Raw genomic sequence first — 16,224 nt, 5'->3', positions numbered from 1 at the left:
GAGTGATAAGAGAATGAGGCGTCATATCTCTGCAAGTGGTTTTTTCCTAAATATATACTGTCATTAGTAAAAAGTCCATTGTAACTGCTGCAAAGTAAAATTGTCTAACCTGTTGCATCCTTCAAAATAAATGGAATATCAAAGCTAAGCATTTAACACTGGAAAAAGTAGACTGGATAGTAAAATATTTCACTTTATTAAAATTCGTTTTGGCACCACATGATACAGGAAATTAATGTTTTTATAGGATCTTCCGAGTTTTTAATCTAGCAGTGTTTCTTTAACATAAGTACATAGACTGTAGTTTTTAAATGCCTCTGAATTCCAAGGGATTTGACACCCCCAAGTGTAATTTAAGCCTTTTAAAATTAATAAATATTTTACAAAAATGCAGAATGTATCATAGTATAATTACTTAAGATTTCCTGCCCAGTGTCTGAGTTTTCTATAATTCTTACCCACTTTTCTTGTAGAAAAACTTTGTTATATCAAGAAAGAGGATATCTACCCACATACTTTTGATTTATTTTCTCCTATTCACATCTTCCTGTTTTCCTCATTATCCTTCTCAGCCTCATCCTAAGGCAAATCAAGGACCTGATTTGCATGCATTACTTTAATTTCAAGCCTGATAAGATTACATTGTTAAATGCTGGCAGTATGTATTTTTACCAATAGATTCTTTTCCAGCCACATATTTCTGCACTGGCAATTTCAGCTAAAGTCAATGGACACTGATTTCTAACTGCTATGTGGAATTTCAGATTTCTTCCTGACTGACCTGCTTAAAATAATTAGCTATTTCCTTATGCTGAACTGACAGCTACCTGAGAAACAGCAGGCATTCTCAATGTTAATAATGCTAGGCAGCCCAAGGCTTTTTTTCTTAAATTACTAGCATAAAGAAGATTGCAGCAAGTCATATTTGTTGAATAAATTGTGAAGATGTTTTAGCTTAACAGAATTAAAGATGAAATCAAAATACACAAAAAATGGACCGGAGAATTAATATTATATTTTCCCGTAGGCTCTGGTTCACAAAGTACTTGGCTTACGATGACCGGACTACGTGATTTTGTTTCCGTATATGACTCGTGGTTAATGCTTGGGCATGAATTAGTATGTGACCTATCAAAGATATCTATAAGGGTTGTTTGGCCTTAAACAAGAAAAAGGTTCTCTATCATGGCTTAGGGGTAACAGCACAGTATCGTTATGTGAAAAATCATCAGATACACGTATTACTGAATTAAGATTCGTTATGTTCATGCACATACTCGTAATAAGAGGTAGTCCCTTTAGCAAAACGGGTTGCCCTCTAAGTGCACAAGGAGTGGAAAGGATGGCCACAGGAGTAACTCTCTCAAATTAGCAGGGAAGAAGCTGGGACCATGCCAGAATTATCACCTCATTTGACTTTTCCCCTGTTCACTAGACTTCTTGCTGGACCATACAAAATACAGTGGCTGTACATTATGTCACATACCCACTTACACCTTCTAAATATACACCTGAGCATTTGTACCAAGACATATCAATACATTCGTACTAAGTAAATTCATACCAAGTCTTGACATTGCAGTGCAATATGAATCCACACATACACACATTTAGAAGAGAAGACAATTTACCACACAAAAATCAGTGCAATATAAAACATTTTCTGAAAGTTAGTTTTGACAATAGATATGTAAGTTATTTTCTACTTTGAACATGTTTCAAAATGAGTAAACTCAGTAACTTGACAAGCATTGCATATGCTTTTGGAGAGCTGCGAGGCATAACAGGGACAGTAAGGAGCTTTCATTCAAGAGGAAAGCACATGGAGCAGTCCTCCTGAAGGCCTCAATTCTATCATTAAAAAGACATTTTTGTTGTATTTTTGTAACAATTAGCTAATGATTCCCAACCCATATGCTTGTACCAGATGTCTGAACCTTCACAGGCCCAATCGTATTTATTCTTTCAGACAAACCATTTCATATTACTTAATAATAATAGTCAAGATCATTATTTTAATTCTCATCACTTCAAATCCAAACACAGCAAAGATGATGAATAATATGCTTCAAATTTTTCCCTTGATTAATGGGCTAGATGTGTGCAGAAAAACACTTCAGTCTTGAAGATGTGATTTCCCCAGTGAAGCCATTGCTAGCCAGATCTTCTTTCCTGGAGCAGTTTCCCTGCACTGTGGAACAATGATTGTGATTCTAAAGTGCAAGCGCCCAAAATGAAATTTTATAACTTTCTTGTGCTACAAATGCTAACGGTAATAAGTGCCATTTCTCTGCATTTCACTGTGTCTCCCTGTCACTATTAAGAGTTGCTTCACTTGAAATACTGATTACCTGTAAAGCTCAGACCCTTTATCTGCATTATACTTGGTTTGAACTTCTCATATCTCTTCAGTCCTTACCAGCTCTGCCTGTAACTGTGGGCATTCTCTTTAGCAACCCAAAAATGCCCTGAACCATGCAACAGCAGAGTTTTGTGTTGAAATACTGCTTTATGCGAGACACCAGAGCCTAAAAAAAGTTCATAGTCCACAAAGTATGTAAGGTTGCCATTACTCTTTGAGAGTAAATGTTGCTTTGTCCCAGGTTACTTGATCTGAAAAAGAAAAGAACCTAAGAAGCAGCAGGATGCTGATAAAGGTCCCACATATACATAGTGCCTCCCATCTCAGGACCTTTAAACTCCATTGTAAAAGCTGCACAAGGATGTTATCCATAGCTGAAATGCCAGCTGTGGGCTGAAATGTGATTGTTGTTTAAAACAGAAGTGAACCACACAATACAAGCAGTGAGAACAGACAGTGCAATCTACCTACTAGCTTTCAATAGGAGTGGATGAGGATAGAAGTTTTAACACTGTTTTTCAAAGCATTTTGACTGCTTTCTATCACCTTAGTCTGTTGGACACTCAGTTTAGATCACATTACCACATACTTTCATCAACATAAAAATGGAAATGCCACCGTGATGACTTGGTTCTATACAGATTTAGAAAAGTGATCATTTTCTGAATCATCAACATCATATTTACCTTTATATTAGTCTATGCATTTCCAGTCTGATATATCTGCAAACCAGTGCCAATGCATCTATATATATGCAGTACTTTTCTTGTTCATTAACAGTTGCAGTTGTGTAATTGTGTATGTATTTTTTATCAGAAGTCATACCTGCATTTACCCATAACTGCACTAGACTACTACAGCTTCTTTCAGTGGATTTCTAGGTAGGTTTTTTTTCAACTCCTGTTAGTATCCTCCTTGTCTGTAAGCATTCATTGATTTTTAGAGTCAAACCAATGAGTTAAAACACAGGAGCTGGAAACGGAAATTGCACAGAGGCAAAATAGAAGATGATGAACTTCGGAAATAAGCATGGCTTTAATAAACATTGCTTCCATGCTAGCTGCTAGTTGGTTCTATCAAGAGAACTCTTGGTAGATCACTATAAATTTTAAATCAAAAAATTAGAATCTACCAGGGCATGACTGTACTGTGATCTAAAGTGTCCCTTGAGAAAATTTCCTAATTATACTGCTTGATCAGTTTTATTACCTTACTCAGAGCAGCCAGTCTGCAAGATATACTGACACTTCTGTATAAAGAATGCTACACTGTAATAATAGATTTATTTTTACATAGTTGTGTCTCATTTACCAGACTGACTTGTGGACCAGGTTTACCTGTATGCAAGATTCACTAATAGAAGCTCAGCTTCAGTTAGCTTTAGGATATCTATTGCAGAAAACTTTATAACAAACCATGCTCTTCTTGTTCTGTTTTACCGTACAAGTGGTATTGACAGTCATTCGGATTGAAAGCAACACAGATGATAGTGTATCTATAGTCTATAAATACGATTGAATTTCTAATTTTTCAGTAAAAATCTCAGATAATGCCCCTTTCCTAAAATTATTACAGATAAAGAGATTGTGGGATAGACCTTAAGGAAGGACCACGTTTTCTTCAAATACACAATTTTCAATAATTCTGAGGTATCACATGAATTTATCTCAGAGCACAATTGGTCATCTAGACATGTAAATCAAGTTTACTGAATAATCTTGCCTACAGAAAGTGGTAAGATGACCTTCAGACTGAAATAACATGAAATAAGCTTACCTTCAAACTCCTGTACTTCTTGGGTGTAATTTAGAAACCTTGTTTATTTTTAACTCTCCAAATAATCACAGTTCCTGTTTCAAAATGTACTTTTTTAGAATAAGAAGTTGGCCAATATCTTAACATATCCACTAAATGGTTCTTTTTTTCTGAGAAATCTGTGTTCTTTCTCTGCATCAAAACCAAAAAATGCAAATTCTGCTGTCATGTAGGGAATGCTTACTCATGGAGCTTCATTATGATGTTTTGGGCATGGTAGCTGTGAAGTAGAGAAAGACATTGGCTCCATAGAATTAGTGATGGTCTGATAGACGCATCATAATTCATTCTGGTATATCTTGAACTGCTACGAAATTGTAATAATTATGTTAGTATTTTATGTAATTTATGAATTTTCTATATAATTGCGGCCTTCTCTTAATCATCTTAATGAAACTTTCTTAACAGGATAAGGACGGTAGTCCAAGGTGTGGCTTGCACAGATAATGTTAACTCAAGCTTGCATGAATACCTACTAGGGTTAACCATAGATATAATTTATTTGCTTCTGCTCTTTCACCATTGTTGTTTGCTTCATTATGAGAACAAATACAGACTGTTCCAGGATGGCATTAGCATGGCTTAACAGTATGCTATAAGGTTTAATTTTGCTGGTGACATTGTCCTTTTATGTGACAGCTTACCAGTTTGTAAGCAAAAATTGAAATTATTGTCTATCATTTCCCCTCGAAAGATGGGATATTAATGAGATTTGAAAGAATGAATTTTATGAGAATTCCAGCAATTCAAATCAAGTATGACATTAGATGGCAAAAGAAAAATAAAAAAAAGCACTGAGGTGAATAATTTTGTACACCCAGCAATCAGTGGGCCAGTCTGACATTACACAGAAGAACCAGACAGCTTTGGTTCACATGGAATTTCTGCCTGGATGTAGGACATGGAAGCTGGAGACCTACCAAAGACATTCATAGGGTACTTAAATACCTTTGAAAACTAATGCCTTTGAAAAAATGCCAAGGGTTATGTGGAATTCATTCATTCCAAATGCCAGGATTCCTCATATATCAACATCCTTTTATTGCAAAAGTTGTTCATAAAAGAAAATGGAAATACACAAAATATTTTAAGAATAAAACATGCTATTTTGACACTGGAAGACCTCATAAAGGAGGCCTTATTAATGAATAACTACAGAACTACCTTTAAATACATAAAATGTATGGAACTTAACAGCGGAGAGAACATGCAAAGAGCAATCCACAATAAGTAGGGGATAGGAAAGCTTTTTTCACTTTTTAAGTGATATTGATGGCTTTTGGAATGATTCAGAGATTGAATTAAAACAATTTCATTGAATGATCATTGGAGCAATTTGGTTTCTAGTTAAAGTATTTCCTCACTGCTGGTATGCAAATAATGATTTCTGCTGCTACCACAAAAGCTATTTGTTCTGAGAATTATCAGAGAAACAAGAAATAGCTAATAAGATGCCCCAGTGTATCTTTCTTTCAGTGCGTGATGGTTTCCTTAGCACATTTCCTAGTGTTTTTAAGTCCACTTTTGAAAGTCTTGAGAAGTGTTTTCCTCCATATTCCTAATTATTTAAACTTAACCTTTATCTGCCTTTTTATTTCCTATGTGAAAATTTCCTGTCTCTCTATTTATGGTTGTAAGTTCTTGGTTTTATTATTTAGATTCATTATTTGTTGTATTTTTGATGGATCATTTACTAGTTCTTTTCATTCTCCAGAATTTATTTCTGGAAATACAGCATCTCTGAGCTACTGCACTAAGTGGATCCATTTCTTTTTATATGACATTGAAGTAGTGAATATTCTAAACTTCTCTGTTAGTTCTGAACTTCTCTTACATTACTCTACTTGTTCCCTCCAACTATATGATTCAAATGCAAGGTTCAAAGTGGTTTTTTTCTGCTTTGAATGTCTTTTTCCTCTGTAAACCATAAAGTTGTTTTCTGTATAACTAAGGAAAATTCTCAGCATGACTTGGCAATTAAAATCTCTTGACAATGGGCAATTAAAATCTTTCCTTAGTGTTCTGTAATTTAGGAAATTTTCATTATGAGCTCATCGTTCACACTGAGTGATCAATAACAGATGCCTACATATGTCTTTCCTGGTTTTAGGAATGTGCCCACTGCACCACATTCCTATCTAGTATAAGATATGTTCCCATCCATTGCAAAGAAGTAGATAAATAGATACCACTGTTGAACTACCTCCCCCATGTCTTCCAGGGAAGCAACATTTCATCGTCTGAAAGAGAAGTTAGAAGCATCCTTGACATTCACAGGCGATTTTAATGTAGAATCAATGAAGCATCAATATATGCCATCTTCCAACTGCACCTTAAAGCTACCAGAAGTTGTGCTAGGGCTCTTTAGGCAGGTGGTTTTCAACTTGCTCTAATCAATCTGAGGTTGTCAAAATGGTAATCCTTTATTTACAAAAGAATACTTCGATGGAATTGCACTCATTTGCAACATACAGAAGGACTCTCAGTTTGCCAAGCTTGAGATCAAAACTTGCTGGTATTGTCACTTCATTTCTGTTATCTGCTAATGCTTGGTATGGACATGTCTTCGTTATTTTGAAAACAAAGTTTTGAGAAAGTAGAAATACTTGCATGTCAGGCCAGATAGCATGGTACAGCAGCTGAGCTTTGTGTTATTTAGCATACCACCTGAACTCTGTACTACAGGACATTAAAAACTCCCACGCAGGACTGGACACCGATCAGAGAATACAGGGCAGAAGGGAGAAAAGGAATTTATCATCCCCATGTTGTTTCTTCTATTCATTTCTCCTATTGCTCTCCCTTCATTGCCTTCTGGATTTTGAATGCAGTTCACTTCGAAATCACTGCAGCCCTCTACTCTCTGAGATATCTAAGGCCAGAGCTAGAATTTTTTAGATGAATGAATTGCTTCACAATCTGATGCTTACTCTCCATCTGATTATTAAAAAGGACAGAAACATACTGCTAGAGAATAACATGAATAAAGAAGAGGAGACAAAAAGAGTACGGGGAAACTGGTGAAGACAGCGAGCTATAACATGCTTTTCATTCAAGTGATAATTGCTGTGTCTGAGTTGTCAGGCTGATGACACTACTATCTGTCTTAACTTAAACAGAGGTCATTTTCCATGTAAACTAAAAAGCAGACGTGTCAAATTAATCCTTTCTATAGTTGTAGCAGTTTCAGTACAGTTATAGAAGACACAATTTCTGCATTAAGAACTCCTGAAATCCATAGAATTTTTCCAGGCTTTGTATGATGGTTAGAATGAAAAAGGTGGATACGTTTGTAGGGAACAAAGCTGAATGTATTTTGTAAAATTATTGCCTGTTACATTTTTATTTTAAACATATCACCCACATTATAACTGAAATGCACCACAGTCTTTTTATAATTCATTTTTACTGGAAAAACAGTTGGCGGACAATTTGAGTAGGAAAAACCAAACATTGCATTGGCCTTGAATTCTTCTGAGTGCACCACTAGAGAAGGTCAAGGATACTTGTTAGGAGCCGTTTGAGTATTAGTTAATCAGAAATAATTTCATTTGGATTCGTCACTAGAGCTCTTCACAAATACAACCTTACAATATAACTCACTAAGCTCCATCTTTCCAACTCATCTGTCATCACTATAATGGCATCAGGGAATGGGGGAAAGTTTCATATTTAGTAAAAAAACTGAACTACAAAAGTAGCATTTAGAAGATACCTACAAAATTATTCTGGGGGGAGAGGATGAATGTATCTTATTGCTCAGCAATATTCTACTATTGTAGTTTATTAAGTACAACATTTAATATCAAGAGTGTCACTGATTTCGCCAGCAGAACTACAACCTCCCTTTCTGTCAGTATGGCAGGACAGCTGTTCTCAGAAAGAATGGCATTAAAAGGGCAAGTTCTTTCCTTTTTAGCTTTTAAACCTTTGTAGGTGTTAAAATAATTTTGCAAAACACCTCAGGACAAACTGTAACATACTTTTTACTTCCCTGGCATATGCAAGCGATGTAATATTTATTGTGCCTCATGCGTTTTTTCCTTCACTACAAATCAAAATGCAAGACATTAAACCCGTCAGAAGGAGATGTATGGAAATTTCATTAGGTAGGAATATTTCTTTACTCAAGCACGTGAAGTGTCCATCTGACCCATAGTGTACATTTAGGAGACTACCTTGAGGACAGACCCAGAAAGTATGCAAATGCCTTCCCCCTGGTTTTGAGATGTAGGAACTGGAACGGAACTTTGCCTGACACTCCACCATCTAGACAGTGTGTTTCTGGCATGCACTAAAATGCTATTCATAATGTATTTTTTTGCAAAGTGTAATGTCTCTAAAACTGCTTTCCAGCTTAGGTAGCCAGAAGTACTGTAACACTGAGATGTTCTGCTATTTTTCTGAGAAATATACATTTTATAAACTTTTAAAAGTAACTCTGAGGTATTACACACAGTGTTCTCAATGTTATGGTACATGTGTTGGTGTCATTCCTGCCAAAGCAAGGAAAAATTTAGAGTCAGGAAGTAGGAGGGCAAAAAGGTGTTGTCAGGATTATGTCTGGGAAGAAACCATGACAGTATGTTATTGCTCAGCAGGATCCGGTATCTTTGCAGTTTCTTGACATACAGTGCCTCATTTAATGTGATATGAAAGTGTCATCCACAGGATCCAATTTATTCTGAATTTTGCTTCTTAATATAATACATTGTGAAATAATGGAGACTTGGAGAAGGTTGGTCTCTTCTGAATTTGCATTGCCACTGTGTTCTCCCCATAGTGGTCAGAATTTGAAGAAAGTTGGGGATTTTGCATAATCTGTCTTAAGAACATATGGTAAGGTTACAAGATACAGCAGTGCATGACAATTGTGTCTGTCTGCCTATATTAAGGTTCAAGACAATAAAATAAATTTCTTTACATAATGACCTGGAAGATTAGTTACGCTTGATAAATGTGACTTGGGAGACATTTATTCAGCTCAGACTTTTCTCTGCAAGCAGAATTACATTTATTTAAAAGGTCTGAATGTATCTGTGTTATAGATAGGGAAATTTTGGAATGTATCCCTAAATCTCCAGATAATGAATATAGACCATTAAATTGCTAAATGTTGCTGAAATCTTTTATGGAGATAGTGCTAATCCAGTTGGTTCTTGGAAGATATACAGACCAGTTTTTAATTGGTCTTCAAAAAGGTCCTAGTAAAAATGAGGTCATGGTGATAGGGATGCAGAAATAACTTGGCCAAATAATTTCCATAGAATATTACAGCTAGACTTGAGATATGGAGGTCTTTCTACAATACACTACTCAGCTTACTCACTAAATATGGCTGTGTCATTACTGGGAAGGCAGAAAATGGAGTAATGGACTCAGCAAAGAGCTTTGTTGTCTGCTCAAGCTGCCAGTGGTGCACAGGTTGAATTAAAAGTGATGACAGTTAAAGCCATGAGGGTACTGGGTCTTAGTTATCCTGCCTGTCTTCTGAGCTCTGTATATCTTAACCTCAGGTTGAAGGGAACAGGGCTTTTGTAAAGTGTTAGTAAAAGCGGAATGGGTATGTATTTGCTTCTGATGCTGAAACTCTGATGAATAACATGTCTTCTGCTTTCAGGAGGCTATGTCGTTAGCTTCCTATAAAATACAACATTAAGATTTTTGAACTTTAGACATTTGGAACAGAGTACTGATTTGATCCTGAATACGTTGTCTCTGACTTGGTTTTGCTAGGCTTTCACTAGAGTTAAATATTTTTCCTGCTATGTCTAAACATTATACATATACCTTTATTATTATTTATTGATGGTTGGACTTGATGATCTTACAGGTCTTTTCCAACCTTAGTGATTCTGTGATTCTGTGGTTACTTACAATTTATAGTCAATAGTGACTGCATCTGCTTTCATTTTCCATGTGTACCATAGGTGACAACAAAGACATGATATGTTTGCCAGGTCTTTTGGTCAGTAACCTTTATAAATTCTAATTCTTAGTGATATGCAAATATTTTAGAAAAAAACCAAGAATTAAAAAGAATTTAAAGAAAATCAAGACAATGGAAGATAAATTTTAAAATTATAGAGAAAGTAAAAAATTAAAGGAAAGAGAATAAAGAAAAATCCAATGTATCCTCATATCATATTTACTCATTATGAGAGCAACTCACCTGTGTTAGACTTCCTGTCCAAGAAACAATGAACTGTGATCCTGAACTTTTAGATTATAGCTTGTGTATGATTTTTTCATATTGTCTCCTAACCAAGTTGTAGTTGGCCCCCTAAACCAGTCTTCCCACTGACATTAGTTCTCAGAATATTTGAAATGCAGATTCATCCCAGGCGTTTACCTATGTCTGCAGCGAGGATAGCCTTCTCACACAGGTATTCTGGAAAATATAAACCATGAAATATCCAGAAGGAAACTAGAGCTATAATCTCTCGGGGACCGTTTCACATGTTTCAAAGATGAGGGTCATACATGTGCAAGAAACCATCCCAAGATCTTGCCTGAACCGGCAGAAGCCTTGAGAAGACATTAGGCCATTCTGCTGTGGACAGGCCGGGTACATAAACCATTCTGGAGGGATGTTTGTCTGAGCTCTCTCCCTTGTGTTCAAAACCTCCTACAAAGCAAATGGCCAAACCTGCCCAGACAGCTTATTCCTACACTTAACTGTACCTCATACTGGGAAGCTGCTTCTCGAAATCTGATCTTAACCACTTGTATTGCGAAGTAGTCAACTTTGAGGTGTCCTCTTCTGACCCTTTTAAAGCAATTAGTTTACAACATTCAATAGAGTAGTTGTTGCCAAAATTTATTACTAAAAAGTATTACAGTCTGAAACTTGTAAGAGGAATCAGAGAGGAATTGCAGACAATTCTGACTCAGTGACTCCCCAGCGACAACTGGAAATGTGGTACTAGTGGAACACAGTAATCCAAGGGGGAGCCACAACAGTAGATTGTTTGTGTCAGTTCTGAAATTGGTGAGAGTAGAAGGAAAATGATGAAACCTTTACTTTAGAACTGCTTGAAAATTCAGCGTTAATTCTGAGGGCATCTCTATTTGTGGCTCTCAGTTCTCTTCCAAATCTATTTGTCTTCAGAAAGAACTGAAAAGATGTTATAAAACCTGCATTTTTCTAAATAAGATATGACCTGGGTTATCTACTCAAGTTTCAAATTGTATCTCGTGATGTCAAGTTCTTGCATTATGGGATTCTAAGGTCATGAAGGGGGATCAAGAAAGCTAAGTATCATCCAGCTCAGTACCTATAAGGCTGCTTTTGCAGTAGATCATTATATTTAGCCGTGTCTCCAGGACGCTCTAAGATTTTATATATTACGTTCTGTAAATAGAGGAGACTCCCTGGTTATGACATATTGCTACAGAACAGGTAGTGATCTAATGAAAAGCAAAAGAAGACTGAGAAGGGGTTTGCCGGAGCCCTGCGTGATATGAATGCTAACAAGTCCACTCACGTCATCAGCTTCCCTGCTCTGTGCTCCCCCCCTCCCTCCCTTCCTTTCTCTTTTATGAGCCAGCTTGAAATCAGGGAATTACATGCTAAGGAAAACCCTTCAGCTAAACATATAATTATTCTGCACAGGATCAGTGCAGCACAGTTAATCAGTTTACCAACTGAATTAATTTTTATTTTTTCATGTCTGCATCTCCTGTTGAGAGTGGAGAAATTCTAGATTTAAAGGGGAAAAAATGGCTTGCAGTTGTGAAATGAGTATCTGAAGCTGAGCATTCATTATGAGAGAAACCTCCACTGCAGGCTGTTTTGGCAGACAGACCTTACTGTCACTCCCCAAGACTTTGAATAACTGACTCCATGTGCAGTTATTACTTACAGGTACTTAAGAAATAACTGGCTTCCTATTTGAATTTTCAGCTGTTTAATAACATTCCATTCTCTGAAAGTCAGAGCTGTATTTCATTGCATTGTATTTCATTTCATTTCATTGGATTGTTTTGAAAAGTTAGTATTTATTTGGATAGAGGTGTCACTTCACTGTAAATGAGTTCACATTTTAAATGACCTACTTGTAAACTGCTTCACTTCGGAAGTACAAAATCTTAAAAGCTGTTATTGGTAAAAGTACAGAGAATACCTTTTTGATTCTACTAACAATGAAAACACAACTATCATGCTTTTATTAATTCTAAGTGCAAATAGGAGTCAGGAGTAAGACATCACACCTCCCCTCTGCCCTCTCAAAACCCCCAAATTCTGTAGAGGATTACCTTCCACAGTGCACACACACATATTAAAAGAGATGGCCTTTGCTTTAGGAGTGCTCACTCTGATGGTGTGTTTGCAACTGCAAAGTGGCACCGGGTTTCACAGTAACTGCAGGGGTTCCTGGGCCAAAAAGCATTCAAAGTCTCCAGGCAGAAGTGTTACAGATACAAATATGGAAGTGTAGTTTGTCATTTACTCACATTAGTAGGTTAAAATTAATCAAAGGAAAAACTGACCGAGTTTGAAAACTACTCTGAGTCTTAATGTACTTGCAAGTTTTACGGGTAATATTTGTTTTCCAACAGTGTCACAATGGAATTTGAGCAAGGCAAAGTTCTTTCTCGTAAAGTACCTTTTGGGTCCATAGCACATATCCCCAGGACAACATTTAAGTTATGTGAGAAATGGGTACATACGAGGAGAAATACTTGCTCGTTTTCTGAAGTGAAAACCATTTAGAGAAATTTAAAATTTTGGAAAATTTGGGGAAAAAAAAGAATAGTAACTGAAAACTGTTGTTAAAAATACCTTCACAAGTAATGTTTTCTGCTCCTTTGAAAACATTCTTTTTAACCACAGTGCCTTCTGCTGTGTATTTGCTGAACTTTACAAAATATTTTTGTATAAAGACAATTTCTTTAACACAAAGGTGTCTAGAGTCTTAACTTCTAGATCCTCTGTAAGCCTCAAGAATCAATTTCTAAAGAACTTGCATGGCCTTTTCAGGTTCTTCACAGCATCAGATGCAGTTCCCAAGTTGAATTCCGGTTGAATGCATTCCCGAGAAAGGAACTGTGGATAAATACAAGATGCCAACTTGTCATAATGATGTTCCTTAAAGCCTACCGATTTTTACTTTTTTGGCAAGTAACATTTCCTTAAGGAAAAGAACAGAAGGGTGTCTCCTCTTGGTTGGGGCTCAGGCTACAGCCACTTCTGATAATAGCACACTGTAACCGGGACGCATTCTGGGTAACCAGGTCTCAAACTATTAACGTCATTTTTGTGGCTTTCTTCTGTCTTCTCTCCAATTATTTGATGCTGCTGGTACTCACTGCTAGCTAATTTCAACACATGCACTTTGCTAACAGTTTTTAAAAGTAGGTTATGATAGCTTAAATAATTATGATAAATTCAAGTTAAAAAGACATATTACTGTCATTTCCCTATGAAATGTTATAATGTTGAACCTTTACAAATAAAGCTAATTGACTATGTACTTTTAAGCCAACAAAAAGGTGTATTACACTTGCAATATTTGATACATTGTTTATTAACATGTCACTTTCTATAGCAAAGATAATATTCCACATTCATAATGTGCTAATTTTTCTAAAATGTCTTTACTATACCTTTTAATGCTGTCAAAGTAGTGACCCCTTCAGTATAGAAGACATATGGAAAACCTACCTTATCACTTCAGTATTACTACCCGCGCAGACCTTTGACCTCTCAAACACCTTAATAGCTATTTAGCAGAATTACTATCGCTAATGGAGCTAACCAGAACGTACATAATTTACCTGTAAATTACAGGTAAACAGTGGCCACAATTGGGCAATTTTTGTAAAGTAAGGGATTTACAAGTAGTTTTAAACTAATTCTGGTATGCTTCCATTTGTGTGTGTGTTAGGTCTTTTCTTTGGCTATGATTGAAGTATGCATTTATAAAGGTAAACACTGGAATAAAAAAGGGGGTGTAATAGTAGCATGGTAAAAAAGGAAAAATGTGCAATTTTAATGTTTGTGGATCTGTAGCACTCGTGTTACCAAGGAAAATGCCTATCCTGTGAATACTTCAATGTTCATGGCATACAACTGACAATACTGTCTACTCCAGACATCCCTACGGATGCAGTATGCAGTCTTTGTATCAAAATGTAACTGTCAGGCAACTCCATACATTTAAAAACCTTTTGTTTGTATGATCTTCTTGCTTCCCATGGTGTGCTCTACACATGCTGTGGATTAATGTTACCCAAGATGTAATTAGTTCACATCAAAAAGGATAAAAAAGTAGCAGTAAGTATTTTTAAATTTAGCAACAAGTATTATACACACTTTGACATTTAATTTACATTATAATTCAAGTCCTGAGTTAAAACAGCATAACGATCTGTTCACTTTTTAAATCTTTCACGTACTGAAAATAAAGGTGTGGATCAGAAAACTCTCCTCTGCACGTACATCAGGAATTGATTTCAAGTAATGACATGGGAGTATGGGAATCAATCCTGTATCTAGTATTTTTGGGATCCATCCCAATGACCTGCTTAAGACCTCCCAATTAACCTGAGTTCACAAACACCTGAGAAACAAGCTGCATACATTCCTTTAGAAACCATTAGCTTCGTAATACTGTGTGCTTGTAAAATAATAGTTTGCTCGTAACTGTAATGTGTCTGATGAGCACCTAAACAGCCCAATTTCAGTTAAGTATGGAGACGTATCTCAGCAAAATGAAATCAAACCATTCCCTTATTAACGATAACACTTTGAAAGCTTTAAGGATATTATAGTGGGCATCCAATTCAACCCTCCAATAAGTTCAGTAATCACACTACAGAAATTATTCCCATGAGTAACGTACAAACAAAATTTGCACCTCTTCTTCTTATATAATGGAGATCCCTTGTAGGAGAAATTATTTGTCTCTAAGATAGACAGCTCATCAGAAGCAATGTCTAACAACAATAATGCATCCGACTGTGGAAATACATTTTTCCCCACTCTGGTGAAATTTAAAACACTTGTCATCACGAACAATTCTTCACCCTCCCATCCAACCCAGTCTGTTTGCAGCACAGCCAAGCATTGTAAGGCAAAACATGTCACAGCTTACGGCTGTGTTGTGAAACTGCAAATGTACAGGGAAATCATCATTCCTGTCAAGTTATCGGGAAGAGTTTCCCCAGTGAAGCTGTGCTCAGCCCTGCGCGATCCCCCCCGCACACCCCACGCGCGGCACGGGCTGCACTGTCCGCGGTGCCAGCGACGGATGGGGACGCGGGTGCGTTAGACACAACAGCGGCACGAGCAAGAGTGGCTGGGAAGCCTGAACAAATCAGGACATGTCACTAACGGAGCAGAATCCCTCAGCCCAGCCACCGGCACCTTCTGCTCCTTGTGGCACCCTAAACTACACACAAGTGCTGCACAGCCACTGCATCAGATCACCTGACATGAGCAAAACAGACCTAATCAGGGCAAATTTAAAGCAACTAAACATCATAACGTTACACTGTGCAATGCATAATGGAGCCATGAGGCACAAACACTTTATGTCTGCATTTACCAACAAATGCATTTGATCCCCCCTCAGTTCTCAGCAGAAATCCCAACAACATGCTGCACAGCTTAAACAGCCTCTCTCCTCAGTCGTGTCTTTAAAAACTACTGTGCAAAGCAGCACACGGATTATTAAAACTGAATAAACTCTTCCCAAAACAAAGCATACAAGAGCAGATCTGCAAATTGCAAGGATCCAAAGTACAGACAATACATGGTAATAAATGGTCATACCTTTCATCCAATCCACTACCTGCTTGGGCGTCCACTTGCTAATAGGTTCCATAACGAGAGCCATCATCAGATCACTTTATCATTCACACCAAAATCAGAAAAAGGAGAGGAAAAAAATCTATCAGAGCATGGCTGGGCTGAGAGAGCTGTAGGATTCTACAGTGCAGTCCAAAGAGAAGATGATGCTTTGTCCCTCCAGGTTGCTCCTGCACTGATTCAGTAATGTATAAAATTACACTGCTTGATCAGCTCTGGCACCTCCCCCACT

General features: G+C 36.9%; 1 protein-coding gene across 1 annotated transcript in view; it reads right to left on the bottom strand.

Moving 5' to 3' along the window:
* LOC104252946 (connector enhancer of kinase suppressor of ras 2) overlaps positions 1-16,023 on the bottom strand; it is a 209,188-nt gene extending 193,165 nt beyond the window's left edge. Inside the window, exon 1 of the mRNA XM_059824361.1 lies at positions 15,957-16,023. Within this exon, the coding sequence (XP_059680344.1) occupies positions 15,957-16,023 (67 nt within the window). The remainder of the gene's footprint in view (positions 1-15,956) is intronic.
* Positions 16,024-16,224: the final 201 nt, after the last annotated feature.

Source organism: Gavia stellata, chromosome 14, assembly GCF_030936135.1.
Source record: "Gavia stellata isolate bGavSte3 chromosome 14, bGavSte3.hap2, whole genome shotgun sequence".
NCBI classification, from domain to species: Eukaryota; Metazoa; Chordata; class Aves; order Gaviiformes; family Gaviidae; genus Gavia; species Gavia stellata.
The sequence above is the reverse complement of the archived record's forward strand: the minus strand, read 5'-3'. Positions and strand labels throughout refer to the sequence as shown.